We start from the raw sequence: 19,204 nt of genomic DNA on the forward strand, positions 1-19,204 counted from the left end.
ATCCCCAGATCAAAGCAAGCAAGGTGTGCCTACTCTCAGCGATGAGCCTAATACACACAATTTGGACCTGAATTTTGACCTAGGGCATCTTAGCAACAGGACTCTGTGATGAGTAATAACGTTTTAAGCAAAGCCAAGGCTGCAGGTGTTCCCACATATCTCCAGGACACAGGATGTGGCCTCTTCTCTCCAGCACTAGACACAGAACAGACAAGCTCTCATCCATCTGCTTGGAATCAAGTATTTTATCCAGATGACACAATTTAAGGCCACCTCCAGGACTAGAAGTACAGGATGCTTCTTCAACAGCAGTAATTGAAAACTCAGAATAAAGGTTAGAGCCACGATGAGTCATTAGTACAAAGAGCAGATAAACGAACAAGCACTTATAGAAACATTCAGATAGGAAGGGGGTCTATCCCTTTGCCTGACAGGCTGCTCACCACTTACCCGCAACAAATCTTAACCAGAATATCCCAGAGTACATTAGCCAGATCCACTTAAAAGTACATGTTTCATCCTTGTAACACCTGCTGAAACAAGGAGAAGTTTCTGCACTAGGATGAGGGAGATTCCCAGCATCACCAGGCAATACTGCCATTCAGCACATGGAAACAAAAGCGTACCTACAGTGCCTCTGCCCTCTTCTCCCCCAGCTACCATGCCCTGCCAGGCAAAATAGGTGTAAAAAGGGCCTACACAACTCCTGTGCTCCTCGGGCCAGTCATCTACATCAACAGCTGATCAGCAGTTCCATACCCACTTGGCTTGTGAGTCACCTTGAGGTGTCCTCCGCTACCCAGTCATCAGGGATGCAACCCTCTGAAACCACCCGCCATCCCCCACAGACCTGTGCGGAGACAAGACCCCAGGCTCACTTCTTACAAGTGACTGGGATAACGCAGAAGTCACTGTATATATTGTCATGGCCAATGCTACTGCATAAGTCAAACACACAGTCCTGCTACTCCCCTTTCAACACAGTACTGATGCTAGCATACCTCAGAGACAGGCTGCAAAAATACCAAGACATATGAGTAAAGGTATAATCAAAGGATGCAAAAAACCACAATCCTGTCCTTAGAGCACAGCTGAACACTTCAGTTTCAGTTAACAGCTTCCTTGCCATGCCATTGATTGACACTGGACAATTCCTGCTGGAGCTTACCATGAATTCCATCGGTGGCACACTGGATGTGCCCTCATGCTGTACCTGACAGATTGACTGGGTCCATTAAGTATGTTTGAATACTGAAATTCTCTGGCAGAAACTTAAAGCCATGTCTATAGTGATCACTAATATCAGCAGAGTTCAAAATTTCACACCAAAGGGGAATTAATGAAATAGAAGATGTGCAAAAAACTTAGTAAGAAAGTATGGTCTCTGCTTCCAGACATGAGACATTCAGACAAGTGTTATGGTGTGCCTGGTTCAGACAGGTTGGGCAAGAAGCAAGAACATCAACTGAAGGCAAACATTCACAAGTCCAACTTCTAAGCTTACTGAGTTTTAAACACACCGATCAACAGCTGGGCCTGTGCTCAAAGTCTCCAGCAAACAAAGTTTTGAGCATTCTTCACTGGTTCAAGTTTCTCGAGTCTGTTTTCTGTAATCACATTCACTATTATAATCATCAGTTTGAAAAATGCAGAGGTACAGCGAGTGACTACAAATTGCACTATAAAGTATATATACGCATGTGTGTTCATACATATATATACACACACAGAAGAAGTTGAAGCTAAAGTAGTCCTGTTCATTACATACTGTCTCCTTCCAGGACTGGCAATCACACCATGTAATCCTATTTTGAAATATGTTAGCTTTTCACTCCTGTACATCACACGGGAAGATTTTTGTTAGAACCTTACTGGTCTGAGGATTCTAAAGTTATTCTAGTTTCCAAGCTAAAGTTAATTTGTGCCCAGTGTACACCCATTTGTTTTCATACCAACATTTTTGGTCAGCTTACAGTCCTCCTCCCTGTTGTGTTTTTACCTGGCCTTGACGTATTTCTACAGAATCATTAGACCCCCTTGCAATTCTGTTTGCCAAAATAAATGAACCCTGTGCTTTCACCCTTCTAAGATACATCCTCCATTCCTCCAGTCATCCCCTTGCCAACCTCAACCCGTTTCAATTTGAATGCCTCCTGCATAAAGGACATCAGACCACTCCAATCATCCCAACAAGGGTTCCTCAGTGCCGTAAGAGTTGCTATGACTTATTTCTCATCTCGGCTGGAAAATCCATTGGAGTTGCCTACACATATACTAAAGCTTTTGCAATTCATAATCCAGAAATTCCGGGGGTTTCAGATTCCTCTTAGTGGAACTGGGTTTCACAAGTTAGGTTTCAAACTAAACACTCCGTGACCTTCACACACCTCAAGCCTAAACAGCCGGGTTTCCTAATGCTTGCAATAATTTCACCTCTCACCAGCAGCCATTCATTAGCAACCTAAAGAACTGTAATTATTTGCAAGACTTCACAGCTACGTAATTCCTGATGAAACTGGGGATCTTGTGCAGACCGTCCATTACTTAAAATCATTTGCTCAGCTTGGAGAAGTAACACAGTTATCCCAATATTCAGCCAGAATGGCCTCTTCTCAAGGGATGTAATTTTCTCCCTTCAAAACTTTCTCTTTCAAAATTGTCTCTTAATCAATTTTGACTGCTCCCTTAGCACCACAACTCTTCTACATAGCCATTGTCAGCATAATAATAATATCAAGCACTTATATAGCTATTTCCATCTTCAAAGCACTTCACAAGCATTAACCAATTAATGCATATTCTTCCCATGCTGTCTCTAGCGTAACAGCCTTGCTGGGTTTTCCCCGTGACTTCCCTTCATGGCTTCTCACTTGCCCCAATACTCTTTAATTGAATCCCACCGTCAGTCTCCTTCCAAGTGCTCATACATCACATTTTAACAGGAGCCGGAGAAGTGCTGCATCCTACTCTGGTCACAGGAGAACACCATGCAAGCTTACCCACTTTCTACCTAAAACCAAGAGTCAGTCTAAAAAAAAAAAAAAAAAATACAGTTTAACACATGGTTAAGGCACTAAACTGGAACTTGGGAGGCCTCGATTTGACCCTAGACTCATGGCAAGGTTTCAAAGAGATTAAGCTACTCCTTTATGCAAGATTTCACAAAACCAAAATGAGAGTTCACCTCAGGACCATGAGTCCCTTTTCAAAAGGAACTTAAGTAGACCACGTTTACACAGATATTTTTTTTATAACCCAAGAACCTTAGACAGATGCCTTGTAGCCTTTGTAAATGCACCTGAGTTCTGCAGCTAACGTATCCTCTTATAAAACCCTACTGGGCAAGTACACACTTACTTAGGCATCTAAACATCCTTGAAAATCTTGCCCTGGGAGTCCAAGGCTCAATGAAAACATTCAGGATTATTCAAAAGCTTCTTAAAATTTTACTCTTATTTTCTCTCTGCACCTGCATCATGAACACAGTGAAGGTTTAACTTTTCCCCACCTCCAGTCCAGACATCTGTGAAAATGACACAGGGTTGGCACGGTTTTCTGCTATGTCTGTAACTCCCGATACGTGAATCTTGTGAATCTCAGATTTTATCCATTGCCCACAGGTTTTAGGTTTCACCTGACAGTTCATCTCAACTCACAACCGAAATGAACACTCAGAAAAGAGAAGCTAATTTGATGAAAAACTTCTGTACAAACCCCTGCAAATGGACTCCATTCATAAGCACCATTTTTATTCAGTCTCATTTATAAGGTGCTAATTATTATCTCCAAAACAAATTTTTCAATTTGTATTTCAATTATTTTCCACTAACAGAATATTTGCATTTAAATAGCTTATCCACCGTGCTCAAACTCATTTTCATCTCAGGTGTTAGGACTCACTAACTATAGTTCAAAGACAGAGCAACAACTACAGTTTATTCACTATGAGGGCGGTGAGGCGCTGGCACAGGTTCCCAGAGCAGCTGTGGGTGCCCCATCCCTGGCAGGGCTCAAGGCCAGGCTGGACGGGGCTTGGGGCAGCCTGGGCTAGTGGAAGGTGTCCCTGCCCGTGGTTTGAAGTGAGTGGTCCATAAGGTCCCCTCCAACCCAAACCATTCTGTGATTCCAGGACTCCTCCAGCTCAAAAAAAAAAAAAAATGTAAGAAAGGTGAAGTAATGTTCAAGGTGAAACCCACCTCGCTAATCACAGTGAAAGCCTAATTTAAAGATTTTTCTCATAAGTTTTCATTATTAGCCTCTATTCCCCCTGTACCAGACGTATGTCATCATGAGAAGACAAAGGTAGCTGCAACTTCATTTGCCATTATTAGCCATGAAGCCGTGTGTCCCTCTGAAGTTCAGTGCTCCCTCAAGGCCAATAAGAATGGAACTTGCCCTGAGAGACATCTTTGACCCAGCTACAAGTCTCATCTTGCTAATAAATTATAACACCTCAGTCCTCAAAATTCTCACAGCAGTAACAATTTCATCACTACACCAATGGAGAACTGACACTTTAAAGAGAATACTGTGGATATAGCTTCTTTAGAAGTTAGCCCTAAGCTCAGAGGGGGGTGCAAGGATTTTTTTTCTACTCCTCACCAGGTTTCAGTTCCTAGCATGTATCTTTAAACTCCAATAGATTAATCTGGTTGTATTTTCATGCATTTGTAACTACATGGAAAGCACAGAAATTACACTAAGTCTACTATACCCTTTTGGCAGTTGCAGGGAGGCCACCGTCCCTTTTTAGCACGGAGGGCTCAGAACAGAAAGGAGACAGAAGTTCTGTAGAAGATGACACAGAAGAAGTGATTTCAAATATCCAGCTAATGCCGTAACGAGCAAATTAGCTGTGACTACAGTGACCAGAACCTTCTACCTTCAGCTATACATATTAAAGAAAAATATCCTGAATAAGCAGAGACCCCACTTATTAAAAGCCCTTCACACTTCTATCACAGTTCTCATTTAACCACGCTCTCTGAAGAGAAATGTACTGTGCGTTTACGAGTGCTTTGAGATCTTCCAACACCCTGCCAGGCATTTGTATTATAAAGCTTGTACTTGTATTATTGTATTTGAATTACAAAAAAAGGCAAACAGAAAGCAATTTCTCTCGGGAATTTTTGTTGGGATATAAATCCAATTTTTACTTGATTCCATTAACAGCACTTTCATATTCACTTCCTTGAAGTATTACTGCACTTGATCTTTATTAGCTAATGCCTGCTTGTCACCTTGAGCAATCAATGAAAGTCACCAGAAGGTGACAGCACACAGAAAAGTTAACAATTCTGTTCACCCAATGGGACAAACAACAGCCACATGCCCTAGAAAATAAATAGTTACAAAAAGGTTTCTAACAGATTATCCACGGAAAAAGTAAAATATTTCAATCACATTGAAATTTTCAGTCCCTTTACACAGGAATTTCACATATAGAACAGCAAAACCTAAATTCTTCACTGAAAGCTACCAGCTCTGTTCCAATGATAAATGTCCTAACAATCCTGGCAACTGATGGATGCTCTGATACTACAAAACCAGACTTATTTTTATCACGTTCTGATCCAATTTAGAAAAATTCTCATGCTAGCTACCAATCTGCCACAACTTGTGCACAAATATTCTCACTAACTGCAGTGGATCAATCCACTCACGTGCAAAGTCCAAGTCACTTCCACACAGTTCCTGTATCCCATGACCTCCAGCTATGTGTAACTAACAAAGAAACCCAGAACTTATTTCCATTACCATTAACATTATATTGTACTATTCTATTTTTCTTTCACCTCCTCCATTCAATTAAAACCTCATTTTCACCCTTAGACATATTCTACTTAATCTTAGTTTTCAATCCCAAAAGCAGATCAATACATTTCTTCTTCAATCTACACAGCTCTCAATCAAAGAGCTAATAAGGGGTGAACTGAATCGACTTGTAGGTTCAAATCGGGTATTTTTTTGTAAAAAGTCTCATTTGCTAACTGCACTTACGGAAAAAAAGGGCAAAAACTCCCCACTGTAGCCCTCAGTGTTAGATCCCCAGGCAAAAAAAAAAGTTGTAATTCGTTCTGTAATTTATGACTGTCACAGTACTTAGCAGGAACAAATGACAGACCCTCCCATAAAACATTATTTTCTAGAACACTTCAAATCCAGTGAAATGAACTTGCTCTTCTCAAGATTACTCCTTTCAGTTAGAACTGATCCAGCTGTTTACAAAGAGGTAACAGCAGCACGGGCAGCGCAGGCATCATCTCTTGTATCTTAAATCTTGCCAAGGTAAGGAAACCAGCGCTGCATGTGCTACTGAAAGAAGATGACTTGGTTTCTCATAGATCAAGGTAAGATAGCAGATTATCTGTCTTCACGATCAAGACGAAGAACTTCACTCAAAGCCACAACAGTTTCACTGTGCTTTAGCTCTAGGTCTTAAGGAAGATACTATCTACGGTGTGGGGACCATTCGTTCCACACGCCCTTCCCTCAGCACACGAGCGCCTGACAGGATTTTTAATGCATTTTCACTAAAGCACCCTACCGAAGTACAGAAACTCCAATCCAGCTACTTCACCATCTTTTGAAAAGCTATATGATTTCCACGCCACCACAGCCTGTAGAAAGTGAATGGAGCCCTCAGAGGAGGCAGTAACCCTGCAGAGGGGACAGCATGTGAGTGACAGATCATCCCTCTCTCACTCCAGGACTGCTGCCTCCTGAGGGTATCTGTTAAACCCAACACCAGAAAAAAAGCCCCAACACCATCAGGGACAAATTCCCTATACTTCAAAAGCTTATTATTGCAGCAGGTGGGTATTATTTTAATATTAACAGACTGAGTCCTTCTCCAAGTGGTGCTTAACTTTAATGAAAACATCCCAGGATGGTTGCTGACAGATGTCCTGTGTCCACAATCAGTGCCTAACCTTTCCCTAATGGAGACAAAGCAACAATAGAAGGATATAAACAATATGCTGCACAATGCAAGCAGCATCTTTAGAAATGGCACTGGCTTTGGAAAAGCACCAGGCTTCACTATCCTTCTGAAGGAGATTTCCTCTGAGAGGAGATCTGGTTTTCTCAATATTATTATTCAGTGTATCAAATGGGAAAGGAACATTAAACTGTGCTTTTGTTACAGAAGAAATGAGCTTCCATTTTCTGTACCTCCAGCTTGGCTTTAACCGCTCACCAATGTCAGATCAAATGTCTATTAAAGGACCAGATCCTTCCTTTGCCCCACAGCAATGAGAAAAGGGAAGAATCCAGCTGACAATGCAGTTACAGAAACATGAAAGAGGCAGGGCTGGGGAGCAGAAACAGACCCAGTACATCCTTACCTTTCCAAACTGCAAGACCAGCTTTTCTGCAAGACGCTTAAATCGCCAGCTAGCATTGCTCGTTTCACCTAGATCTAAGAAAGAAAGTCCACCTTACCGGCCACACATCCCAAGTCTTTGGGAACACACACCCCCACCCCCACCCGTTAACAACGGCAGGATAAGGGGAGAGCAGTAACAACATGTAAGCCATTACACAACACTCCCCACTGTAAAGTTCTTCAGCAAACTTTGTGCGAATGAAAAGCCAACTCAGACGTTAAGGAAAACTACTCATCTTGTTCTTACAGGCAATAAGCTCAGGCTCTCTGGCTCCAAAAGCAATGACATAGCTGCCATAAAAAAGAAGATTTCAAACTCTGCTTTCACTAGTTTAACAAAAAAAAAAATAAAAAATGATAAACTGCTGATAAATAACAGGCACCATAATTAGGAAAAGTTCTCTATTTGATCTCTGCCATCCTTGAGCCATTCATCTTCAAAATCCATTAGACAGTACTATTCTTCCACTCTCTAGACAAGAAGCTGAAGCTCACACAATTTAAGCAACAGCTTTCAAGCCAGACTCCACGGCAGATTATAATCTGAAGACCCAGACCAACCTTTCTGCTAATACTCTGCTTCTGCTAATGACCAGCATCCAGTTTCCTGATGTTTCTGGCAAGTTCTCAGTCTGCTACAAGTCTCCTACCTTCCCATCCATACTGGAGTACACTCCGCTTTTAAAAGCTGCGCTGCAGTCTTTTGCTAAAAGGCACAAATGCAAATATAAACATATAAAAACGGTGTAAGTGATAACAGCTGAATTACAGAAGGAGCCGAGCAACCTGTGCAAATCCTTGCTAGAACAGAAACTGCATTGGGTTATATTCCTGACTTTTTTTGCCATTAATACTTCTTGAAGTTCAGCAGCAGACAGACAACTTTCACCTCAATGTCATTCACAATTAATCCCAAATTGTACATGAAATGGTTGAATTCACTCCAGGCAATCAAGGGAGAAAACCAAGAGCATAAAACTTGTGTAGCTAATCAACCTAGTGCAATTTGTATCTGCTGAAAGCTTTTCACAAACATCCAAAGATCACTCTGCAGAATAAATCTGTAAATCATTTCAGGATTTTGCAAATTCTACTTATCCCCATTTTACAGACGGGGAGGTGAAACGGAATGACTACGGCTCACACCCTCAAGGATTTGTAAGTGCCAACAGCCATAGAAAACAGCAAGAACTGGGTTTTAATGACTTTTGTGAGTCAAGAGAGTGTGCAAGTAACAGGAGCGTGCTGAACCAGAAAATCCCCAGTTGTGGTTAATTCTCTAGTTGTGATTAACTCATCCTTCTTGCCCTATTTCAGTACTTCTTGCACTTTCCAACACGACTGGCTCTGGGCACTGACGGGGCCAGGACTATCAGGCTGTGACCATGGTTCGGTGAAACTGCCTGTTGGTCTGCACCCCACTAAACCAACAACTGAGAAGCAGCCAAGTTCTTCACACTGAAAGAAATGTTGGTGGCACTAAGGCAGGTGGATGGAACCCAAATAAAGCCATTTCATTAGGACAGAATAGACTTAACATTTCAGAATGCTAGTGCAAGCCAGAGGCCAAAAGAACCAATCTTCTCTTTCTTTTTGTTTTAAAATGTTCTGGATAAAGATACATTTATTGGCTATTCATTGTTGTTTTATCTGCTTTGAAATGGGAACTGCAGACATTTTGATAAATGGATTGAGAAATTGTTCTGTTTCAGTGTAACTACTGTAAAATGCCTTGACATCCACTAGCACAGATACAGCTCAGACCTCATCTGCAGAGAAAGCATCTCAAAAACACCTCTCTTCGCAGCAACAGCACGGGATTTCTGTGCTGCTGTTTAGCACGCAGTAACACTCAGGAGTGAGACGACCTGGTGCATTCCTAGCTCCACCAGCAACCTGCTGCACGACCTTGGGGAAGCCTTTCTGCATCTGGTTCTGCCTCCTGACTTCCCCGTGCTCACAGCAAAACATCTTCGGGCACAGACTGTTTCTGCCCAGTGCCTTCTCTCACAGGGCTAACAATGAAGCAGAACAGCAATGCCTCCTTACTTTGATGGAAGGAAGAAAAAATTTGCCAGCAGGGCATAGGATGCTGTTAATTGCCTTCTGGTTACAGAGAGAAAGAGCTGCCTTCGGAGGTCACCGGGACTAAGGAAGAAGCCCAGATGCCAGTGTGAGTTGAGGTACCAGGCTTTTACGAGAACTTGGCTGCAGATCCAGCCCGAGTCCTGCACAGCAGCACTCTCATCAATGCCAGGCTGATATATGTACAAGTATAAAGCTGTTTTCTGGTGACACTGGTTGCCTTTCTTCTGTATTGTCCTTAGCCAAACCTGGCTTAAGCAGCAGACCTCCAACAGCGTGGGCAGAAAGCACCTCTCCACCTATTGTCACAATTCTCCAACACTCCAGAATTATATCCAATACCTGTCAAGAGTTTAGATTGTACATTTTTCCAGGCAAGGGCTGCCTCCAGCTGTATGTTTACACTGCACTAGACTCTTAAGGACCACTGCTCATGAAGCTGTTGAGCACTCCATACCATGAATACACTAACAACACGTTGCACAGGTGTCTCTGCAAGTCATGTTCCCCTTCCTTCAGCTCTCTGAATACCCACTTCCCCTAAACGTAGGCCACCAGTTCATTTTCGAGTAGATTTTTGCAGTCAGTAATGGGGAAGGAGCTTTTAAAGCTTTGTTTAATTCCTCCCCTATTACACATCTCCCTGGCAACCAGAGCCGCTCCAGGCCGCACAGTTGCAAGACCCTTCCCTTCCAGTGAAAAATCACAGAGCATCAGATGTCCCTACTCCACAACTATTTTGACCTTTCAGAAATTACTATCACTAGCAGGGCTCTGACATAGTCCCCACTTCTCTCTCCATCCAGCAGACAGCAGCGTGCACACAAAAAACAGGCAGTTAGTTTATTATTACAGTGGTGATACCTGTACCTTGTAAGGATGGAGAATTACTGCAACCATCGTTGCCTGACACTGCAAAGAACAAACACCAACCTGTTCACCGTGAAGTCAAATAAAGAGGGGGGGAAACCACACCCAAAACAACCCCCTTTCCCACTTTCATGCAAGGGAGGTATTAAAAAAAAAAATAAATTACATACAAGCTCCCTCCAGCATACTGTCTCCATTCTAGCTGGCTGTGTCCATGGCAGCAGCAAAGAGACTGAAACAGAGTTAATTTGATTTCTTTAATCGATGGGATTTTCCCAATTATACATTAACCACTATCAGATCAGTTTGCCACTGCATGGCATGGCAGAAACACATATATTTTGCAGATTACTGCACTGCATCGTGTTTATTGCAAGCAAAGTACATTGATTTCCATAATTGCACTGTACTTCACTCCTCCAGAAACACTGTGTAAACACGGAAACTGTGGGTGCTACTATCACTTTTTTTAATCTCTGTATCTTGATTTCTTTGAAAGCAATGCAAGGGCCTACTTCTCAAAGCAGGCACTCACACACCACAGGAGGCCTCAGAAATAACCCTATAGTCACATTGAAACCACCTTACCTCTATGCTCCTTTGCAAAAAAAAAATTAAGAAACAAAGCAGGAAAAGTGATCTTGTGTTTAAGGCCGAGACCAACGTTTGCAGCTCTGCCACGAATTCCCAAAATGACCTTGTGCAAGTCACTCAGTAGAGCCAGCTGCTTTCCATCCCAGAGGCACTCCTTAGGGACTCGTACACGGCTTGTGGCCCGACGCTTGAAGAGATACTGAGCAGGCAGCAGCAGTATTTCCCCTGGCACTTCCACCGCCCCCTCAGCACTCTGGATTTACCACTGATACAGGTTTAAAATGCACTTTATTAGGAAAGCTCTTTAATTCTATGTTTGCCTCTACTCTGAAACAGGTTACACCAAAGGTATTGGATGGCATCGTACCAGCCTCATTGGCTGGTTTTATGCACTGTAACATCTAGGTGACAAGTATTAAGTGCACATATTGTAGTTCGCAATAAATATGTTTAAAGGAGACATTTCCATAAGCAGCAATATACAGACTCCATTAAAATATTGAGCTAGACTACAAAACCCCAGTTAACACACAGGATTGATGAGGTCATCTCTGTTCTCATAGCCAGTCTTTCTGGGTGGAGCAAAAAACTTACCTGGTTGTAAACGCCTTTAAAGTCTGATGCTATCAGCCTTCCCATCTTTCACCTGCACCCACGGGGGCTGCATTTGGATATGAGAGCCAACACGTGATTACGCTACCTCTGACATTTTTGGCTGCTGTATGTATCAAATAGACAACCCGATGCTGGACTTACCAAGTCAAGCAATACAGAATCTTTGTTACTCAATTTTATTTTTGGTAGCCCTTTAAAGTCAATCTCATCTTTCCCCTTCCATCTGAATTTGCTATATTTTCTGGGCAAAGGCTAATTCAAACCTAGGCCTATACATTGTATTTCTGAACTTCCTAATGCCTAAAAACATATAAGATAGCAAAGAGGTATCATTTAAAAGCCACTCACCTAAACATACCTTTGTTGTAATTTCACTAAAGCCTATGAAAAGTTACTCCAGCCCTATGTCTCAGAACACTTTTGATAAAAAAAAGGAGTTAGCAAGAATTCTCTTGTGATACTATGGACACAGAGACATCTATTGCAGCTTTCTCCCCAAAGTCTTCACACCAGCTATCCCTTACACAATAAGCCTCTTAAACTTATGTTGCAGTGACAGGTTAAAAGGTTAGCTGCACAGAACTAACAAAAAACCTCAAGTTTAAATCCAGTACTGGTTAGGCTGCCTGACCTTCCCTCAAACCTGTCTAACCCTCAACATTATCATAACAATTTCCTCTGGTCAAGATCCATGCCAAATGTAAGTAGGAGCTAAGAGAGGGGGGAGCATCAACAGGAACATAAGCAACAAGCACAGCTGTGAAATTTGGCATTTCTCAAACAACTGGCCTCTCAGGAACCAGAGCAAGGCAGCAAGCACCACACAATAATTCAGCAGTTGCAAATCCCTGGAGCACAGGTGCAAGTGGTTAACAGCAAACTGGGGGGAAGAATCACTCTTCACTTGTCCCTGAAAGTAGATTAATCAAGTCACAGCCACTTCTGCATAGGAAAATGTATTCTCTATAGCAGGGATGCTACAAATGCTCATGTGATCAACTACACCCTAAGCCCTAAATTGCCCTGGCAAAATGCATATCCACTGGGATCTATGGCAGATTGCCTGGATCACATTCCCCACACCCATTTTGACAAGCGCCTTCTTTTGACAGAAACTCGTAGACGTTTGGAAGGCAGCCACTGAGATGAACAGACATCCACCTCTGTACCACTGCGGGCTGGCTCAGCTGGGACCCATCAACCAGCTGAATACAAAATTTCCCTAGGAGGTATCTGACATGACAGAGACTGAGCTAAGTGGCAAGGAAAGCTTGAGCTTAGATGTTCTTCAGCAGCACAGGGAGACTATGACAAAAACAAAAAGAAAAATAAAATCAGAGCGAGAGGCAGCAAACAATTGCACAGCAAAGGAAAGGCTCCCGTACCCCAAATGATGAAATCAATACAAAGAACAAGAGGACAGAAGTGCAATTGCTTGCCTACAGTGCCGCAGCGTGATGGTGCCGCAGCATGGTGGACTTGGCAGGGCTACCTTAACAGCTGGACTTGATCGTAAAGGTCTTTTCCAACCGAAACAATTCTATGAACTGTGACCCAAACATCCAAGGCTCCAAGCAGAGTCCCAACTACTGCGCAGCGGTCTTCCTAGCAAGTTCTTTCTAGTAAGAGCTCCTCTTCCCCCACCCTTCTCTACCCATCATTATAGCCTTATACTTCCACGGAGGAAAGCATGCTGAATTTGAATGTTCTTCACTGAGAACTTACAAGTGTGCACACCCGTGGGAGGAGGTAAGTACGTACATGCACTACACTCCAGACAGACCTAAGGGCCACGTGGTAGCCCAGATTCATTATGTAGAGGCACATGGAGGGGGAAGGATTGGCCTTATTCCCATCCATCTGAGCATCACCTACGTTACCCCACTGTGAAGTGCTGAAAACCTATGGACTAGGTCACGTACTCTCTCTCCCAGTAACAAGGACAGTGAGGCAGGTACAGCAAATTGCTGCCTTCCTGTGTTCCCAACCTAAGGGCCAAGAAGCCAGACTAAGCCTAAGCAGAAGAGCCGTACCCTCTAAACATCCGCACCCTCTAGATGTTTTCCATAAATAACTCCTTTCCAGTAACAAAAGGCAATAGCAAGACATGAATGAGTACATAAGAATCATTCATTCCATTTAGCACCCATATCCCCACTGCTTCAGTAATAGTAGGACTCAGATCAAAACGATATGCTCAGCTATTGCCATAAAATACTGTAGTTTCATCGTATGCCACAATCAAATGTAATCTAGCTGGTGACTATTACCTTCCTCCTATTTCAAAAAAAAAAAAAAAAACACACACACACACAACAACCCAAAAAACAAAACCACACTCATCTATCTACCACTTCAGAGAGTTAATATCTTGCACCCTTACCCCTTAAAAAAACCATACTCAAATCACTGAGTATTTCACACTGACATTCCTTCCCTGGCACAGTAAGTACCCCTGAATCATTCTTCATCCTGTAGAGATTTAAGACAACAGAACAAAATAAAAGGATGATTTACAACATAAATACATACACATACATCAAAATTCATAAACAGCTTCCCCCTCCTCCACTCTTCAGAGGAAGATTCTGCCAAAAACTATTTTCCATAAAAAAAAAAAAAAGGAAAGAAAATTACAATGGTCTAAATTGATTAGACTACGTTTCAAAAATGTATCTTTCTATAATCCAGGACAAAACAAGATGCTGACTGGCAAAGCAGTGTGTAAATAATGGTGTCAAGACACCCTTTATAACAGGCCTTCCAAAAAAAGTGCACATGTGTATATCCAATACATTCCCCAAATGCACCTTCTGGTGCTCATGCATAGCTAATTACCCAGGAATACCATTCCTGTTCCCACCTGTTTTGACAACCAAGAAATACAATTTCAGAATCACCACACATACTCTGAGAGGCCACTCACGGATCACAATTAACTTGCTAAGACCAATTTGGTGCCCTCTGCCTATCTTAAAACACTGTCACATCATTACTGCACCCTTAAAACCGAAAGGGGAAACTACACGAACCGCTTCCTCTCCCCCTACTCCCCACATACACAATAAGCTTCAGCAGATCACAAAGCACCACCTTCCCTACAGCTCTGTCAGTTCTTTGCACAAACAGAAGCTACATTCTCCTGCCTTCACAGTAGCATCTGAAGGAAGCACATGCTTTGTGCCAGGTTTTTTTTTCAGAAGGACATTATTGGGCAACAGGACTACTGACATAGCACAGCTGATGTGATACCAGTAGGTTTTCTTTCCCTTTTTATTTTTAAGACGGCCAGAACTACTAACTGATAGTTTTACATGTACAGCTCTACTGCCACACTATGGGTACTCCTGGTTATTACTACCTGCACAAACCCTCGGAACAGGCGAGGTTAGAACTGAAGCCTCTTCAGGAACTTTGTTCTACGGAGGTTCATGATTTGCTCAGCGAAGGTACTAGAAGTCCCAGCCCCGACTACACTGACTTTCTGGGATTACACCCCAAAACCACCATGAACTCTGCAAAGGGTGGGTGCACTCACTCTGTATACACGCATTCCGTTCTGGATATCCAGCAGTATGCCACCGATTTCAAAGTTGGTGTCTTGCTTTGACAAAAAAGATCATTACTGGGATTTCAGAATTTGGTTTGGGTTGCGTTATTTTGGTTGGGGTTTTGGTTTTTTTTTTGGTTTTTTTTTTTTTTTTAAAAAAAGCTAGGAAAGAGGAGCTATTGACCAATGCCTCTAGCTCTGATGCAAATAACACACACCTGAGGTCTGGTCTAAAAAGCTGTGAGCAGATCACCTGCAAAAAAGAAAAACAATATAGAGCACCAACGTCTGGGTGAAGGATCCAGAACAGACAGCACTCTACATGCAGAGAAAAGGGACCTAGGGGCCTGAGAAGAAAGGCTTATATACTGAACAAGCAGATAAAGAGAAGCCTGGAAGATCTAGCATGAACAAGCTACAGAGAGCTTAAAAGAAAAAAAAAAAAGAATCTGTAAACCCTGCTATAGTAAATCATCTATTTAGGTATCTCTACATTGGTCTACGTGTGTAAGAAAAACGCAACAGAAGCTGCTGGAACGGTTCTCTCTTGTGTACAGGCTAAATGCTCTTGCTGAAGAAAGGAAAAATATTCATCAAATATTCATCCTTAACTAGGACTTGTAGCTTGTTTGGGTGGTTTTATACCCTCTTCTAAGAGATACTTCCAGTTGGCAAAACTCTTCGGGTCCACTGCAAGAGTACTCAGGAGGAACAGTTAATACTTACTCTGAATCTCCTTAGAGGAAATTTGCCTTACATAATAAAATCAGTGTTGTGTTGCAGATAACAAAAGTTTAAAAAAAAAATCCAAACCCCAAGAAGCTCTCATGCACATCAACACACACACACGCATTCCTCTAGCCTAAGATACAGCAGACAAGACAAACGTTACTTAGAAACTCTTGGAAATCAGGGCACTGCACAGTGCTGAAAGAAGACACAGCCAAACACAGCTCTCCCACTCTTTCCCCTCCTACACACACATAAGGACAGTCCCTAAATATTTGCTGTTTACACCAGAAATAAACTTCAGTCCATAGATATGATTTTGCCACAAGGGCAGTTGTGGAAACTAGGGAGGAGACATAGGCAAACTCCCCCCAAATTCTAGTTATCTTTTGCTATCTTTCAAGTCAATAAGCATGTATTTCACAAAAAAAATGATGCTGAGGCCAAAGAGCTCGTATGAAGAGATAATCAACTTGAAAGGTAGGAGAAATAAGAGAAAAGTGCTTCCATCTTCAGGCAAGGTACCCTACATCTATTTCATCAGCTATGGGCAGATACCGGGGTACTGAAATATTGAGTTAAGATGCAAGGCAAAGACAGAAGGGGAAACCGTGATGGCATTTTTCAGAGTCATCTTGCATATTATACAGCAACTGTGCCCAAATGATTTGACCCACGAAAGAAGGGGAAGGAGATCAAATAAAGCCACCTTTTATCACCCCATTGCTTAAAATTGTTGCTCCCAGAGGATACAGAGGAAAACTATCTTGTACGAAGCTACAAAGGTCTGAAGAAAATACACTCCTTATTGAACACTACAGGGAAGCATGTGCTGACACAGAAGTGCATGCACACACACAGAGTGTCATATCCCCCCCACCCCCCCCACCCCACCCCGAGGAGATTAACAGTGGTCCTTTGATCTAAGGAGTAGGACAAAAAATCCTCCTAAAGTTGCCAGCTTTCTCCATTACACTTACCAGTCACCGAGACAGCCAGCAGCCCCACGGAGAGCAGCAGCACCCGGCTCCAGGAGCTCACTTCCACCATCATGAGAGCAAAGATCCCAAATTTTCCCCAGTTCCTTCCAAAGCCACAGCTGCATCCCGGCTTGTCCCATCTCAAGGAAGGCTGCATGTCAAAGGGCAGCAGGAATGGGGCGTGCTGGGGGTTGGTTGGTGGTGGTGGGTTTTGCCCCCTTTTTCTTCCCCTTAGCAATTGGGATAGTCCTCAGCTTGGCTGGATGAAGAGGAGAAAGGAAAGAGGGAGGGAAAAAAGCAGGTCAGGCTTGTGATTTATTTTTTATTTTATTTTATTTTTTCAGCTCAGAAAAAAATCCCACCGCATGGAAGGCTCTGAGCTTCTGCAGCTGGAATGAACCAAGTGTGGCAGCAGCTCGGGGAGAGGAGAGGCAAGGAAAGGAGAGGAGGGCTGGCTCGTCCCTCCCGGTGGCTGTCTCAGAGCCAGCTCCTCGGCATTAGCAGCACACAGTCCTCAGGGATTTATACTTTTTTATTAGCCAGTTGATTAATCGTTCCCATATCTTTGTCCTCCTCTTCACTGAACGCTGCGGAGGGGAGAGGGTACAGGCGGTGTGGTGAGGGGCTACTGTGCAGCCACCGAATAGATCTGCCTCAGTTTTGCTTCCCCAAACCCAGCACAATCCTCCCACCAGCACCCACCCCACCAGAACCTACAAACCACAAATTACGCTTTAGCATTGTATTTCTTTTTAATGCACACTACACGTTTCTTGTACAGGAATAAGTCCCACAGCCCCCTGTTGTGCATGGACCACAGCACAGTGTGCATACATACGCACACCCGTAGCATCTCTGCTATTAAGACATCTGCCAGAGCAATGCAGCCTCCCAGAGTGCCCCCCCCCCCCCGCCTCTGTAAACAACTTGATGATATTGACACAATTTTTGTGATGAAGGAAATGGTTACAAATCCGAGAGATCACAAAACAGCCACCCTCCCCTTCCCCAGCCTGTGACTTGTCGGATCCCCAGCAAGAGCGATACCCTGGCACTGGTGGGACTGGTTCGGGTGAAGGTGGGGATGGCTGTGCCCCCTCCAAGCCACCAGGCACGCTTGGCTGTAGTGTTGTTACCCCTTCGCAGGGCTGGCGAGAGCAGTATTTCTCCACGCCCCCCCCCCCCCCTTTTTTTTAAAAAAAAAAAAAAAACAAAAAAACCATCTATTAGTACATTTGTCCCTGTAGCTGCGTGCAAGATGGGGGGAAAAATGCAGTCCGCTAAAACCACATTCAGGAACTTAATTATCTTGGTAATGATGCTCAGATCCTATGGACAAGAAAAAAAAAACCTCGAATATGACAGCAAAGCTTTAAAAAAAAAAAAAAAAAACCACAAAAAAACCTCGACTATTCCGCCCCCCCCCCCCCCCCGCCTTCTCGGCCAGAACCTACTTCGCCGTTTCCCTTTTGACAGCCAAGGAGCAGCCCCTCGCCCCGACCCGCCGTCCTGCCTGCGGAGCTGGGGGTGCTCAGCCGCCCGAGCCCCCCCTCCAGCCCTACCCCACCCCCCCTTCGCTCCCCGCGCGGGCGGGGGCAGCCCGGGGGGGCCGGGGCCGCTCCAGCAGCCCGGCTCGCCCAGCCGTGCACTAGCCAAGGCGGGCGGCTCCACTCGCCACCCATCCCCCTGCCCGAGCGTTTTGCATTTGCTGCAGTTTCTTGCTGCAAAACCCCCTTCTTCAGTCTTGTTCCGGTTGCCTTGAATGAGCTTATTTGACAGCTCAAAAACAAATTATATCGAGGGCTTGCAAATCTGTCCCTCCACCCTCAAATCAATCCTCTTTCTCACTCACTTTCCCTGTGTCCCCTCTGCATTTCAATCCTTCCACTGCCTACATTGTGAACCGATGCCAAGAGCCAAGGCAACCCGGGCTGTTACATGAAAGAGTTGCTTTATGTCTGTTTAAACTGCAGTATCCTATTCAAAGAGACCTTATTGTTCAAAGGCACAGATCCAAATATAAAAGGATCAGAGAACAGGGTACCACACTTCACGGCTCCATACATTGGCTTTCCCTTATACAGCTATTCACCTCCAAGCATCCCCCCCATCCCAATATTGCATTCAGCTGAAGATGTGACTTGGTTGCTGCACACCCGCACGGTATCGGCTGAGCCAAAGTCAGCTAGCCCTGCATCAAGAACAATCCACAGGCATAATAAAGTCATTGAGGAGATATAAACTCACTTTATTCCTGGTTAATAAAATCGTATCTATTTCAAATCAAGGGTTTCCTCCCAAGTAAGTTTCCTTCTCAAAACCACTAAGTTTTGGGGTCTAACTCCCTCCAAAAAATACTGCATTTATTTGTTAAATGGACAAGACCGATGAATA

The 19,204-nt window shown here is 43.5% G+C and overlaps 1 protein-coding gene across 1 annotated transcript in view; it reads right to left on the reverse strand.

Moving 5' to 3' along the window:
* The window catches only part of CSMD2 (CUB and Sushi multiple domains 2), a 305,276-nt gene extending 288,169 nt beyond the window's left edge, over positions 1 to 17,107 (reverse strand). Inside the window, exon 1 of the mRNA XM_037381617.1 lies at positions 16,811 to 17,107. Within this exon, the coding sequence (XP_037237514.1) occupies positions 16,811 to 16,967 (157 nt within the window). The 5' untranslated portion in view covers positions 16,968 to 17,107. The remainder of the gene's footprint in view (positions 1 to 16,810) is intronic.
* Positions 17,108 to 19,204: the final 2,097 nt, after the last annotated feature.

This window comes from Falco rusticolus, chromosome 3 (genome assembly GCF_015220075.1).
Source record: "Falco rusticolus isolate bFalRus1 chromosome 3, bFalRus1.pri, whole genome shotgun sequence".
NCBI classification, from domain to species: Eukaryota; Metazoa; Chordata; class Aves; order Falconiformes; family Falconidae; genus Falco; species Falco rusticolus.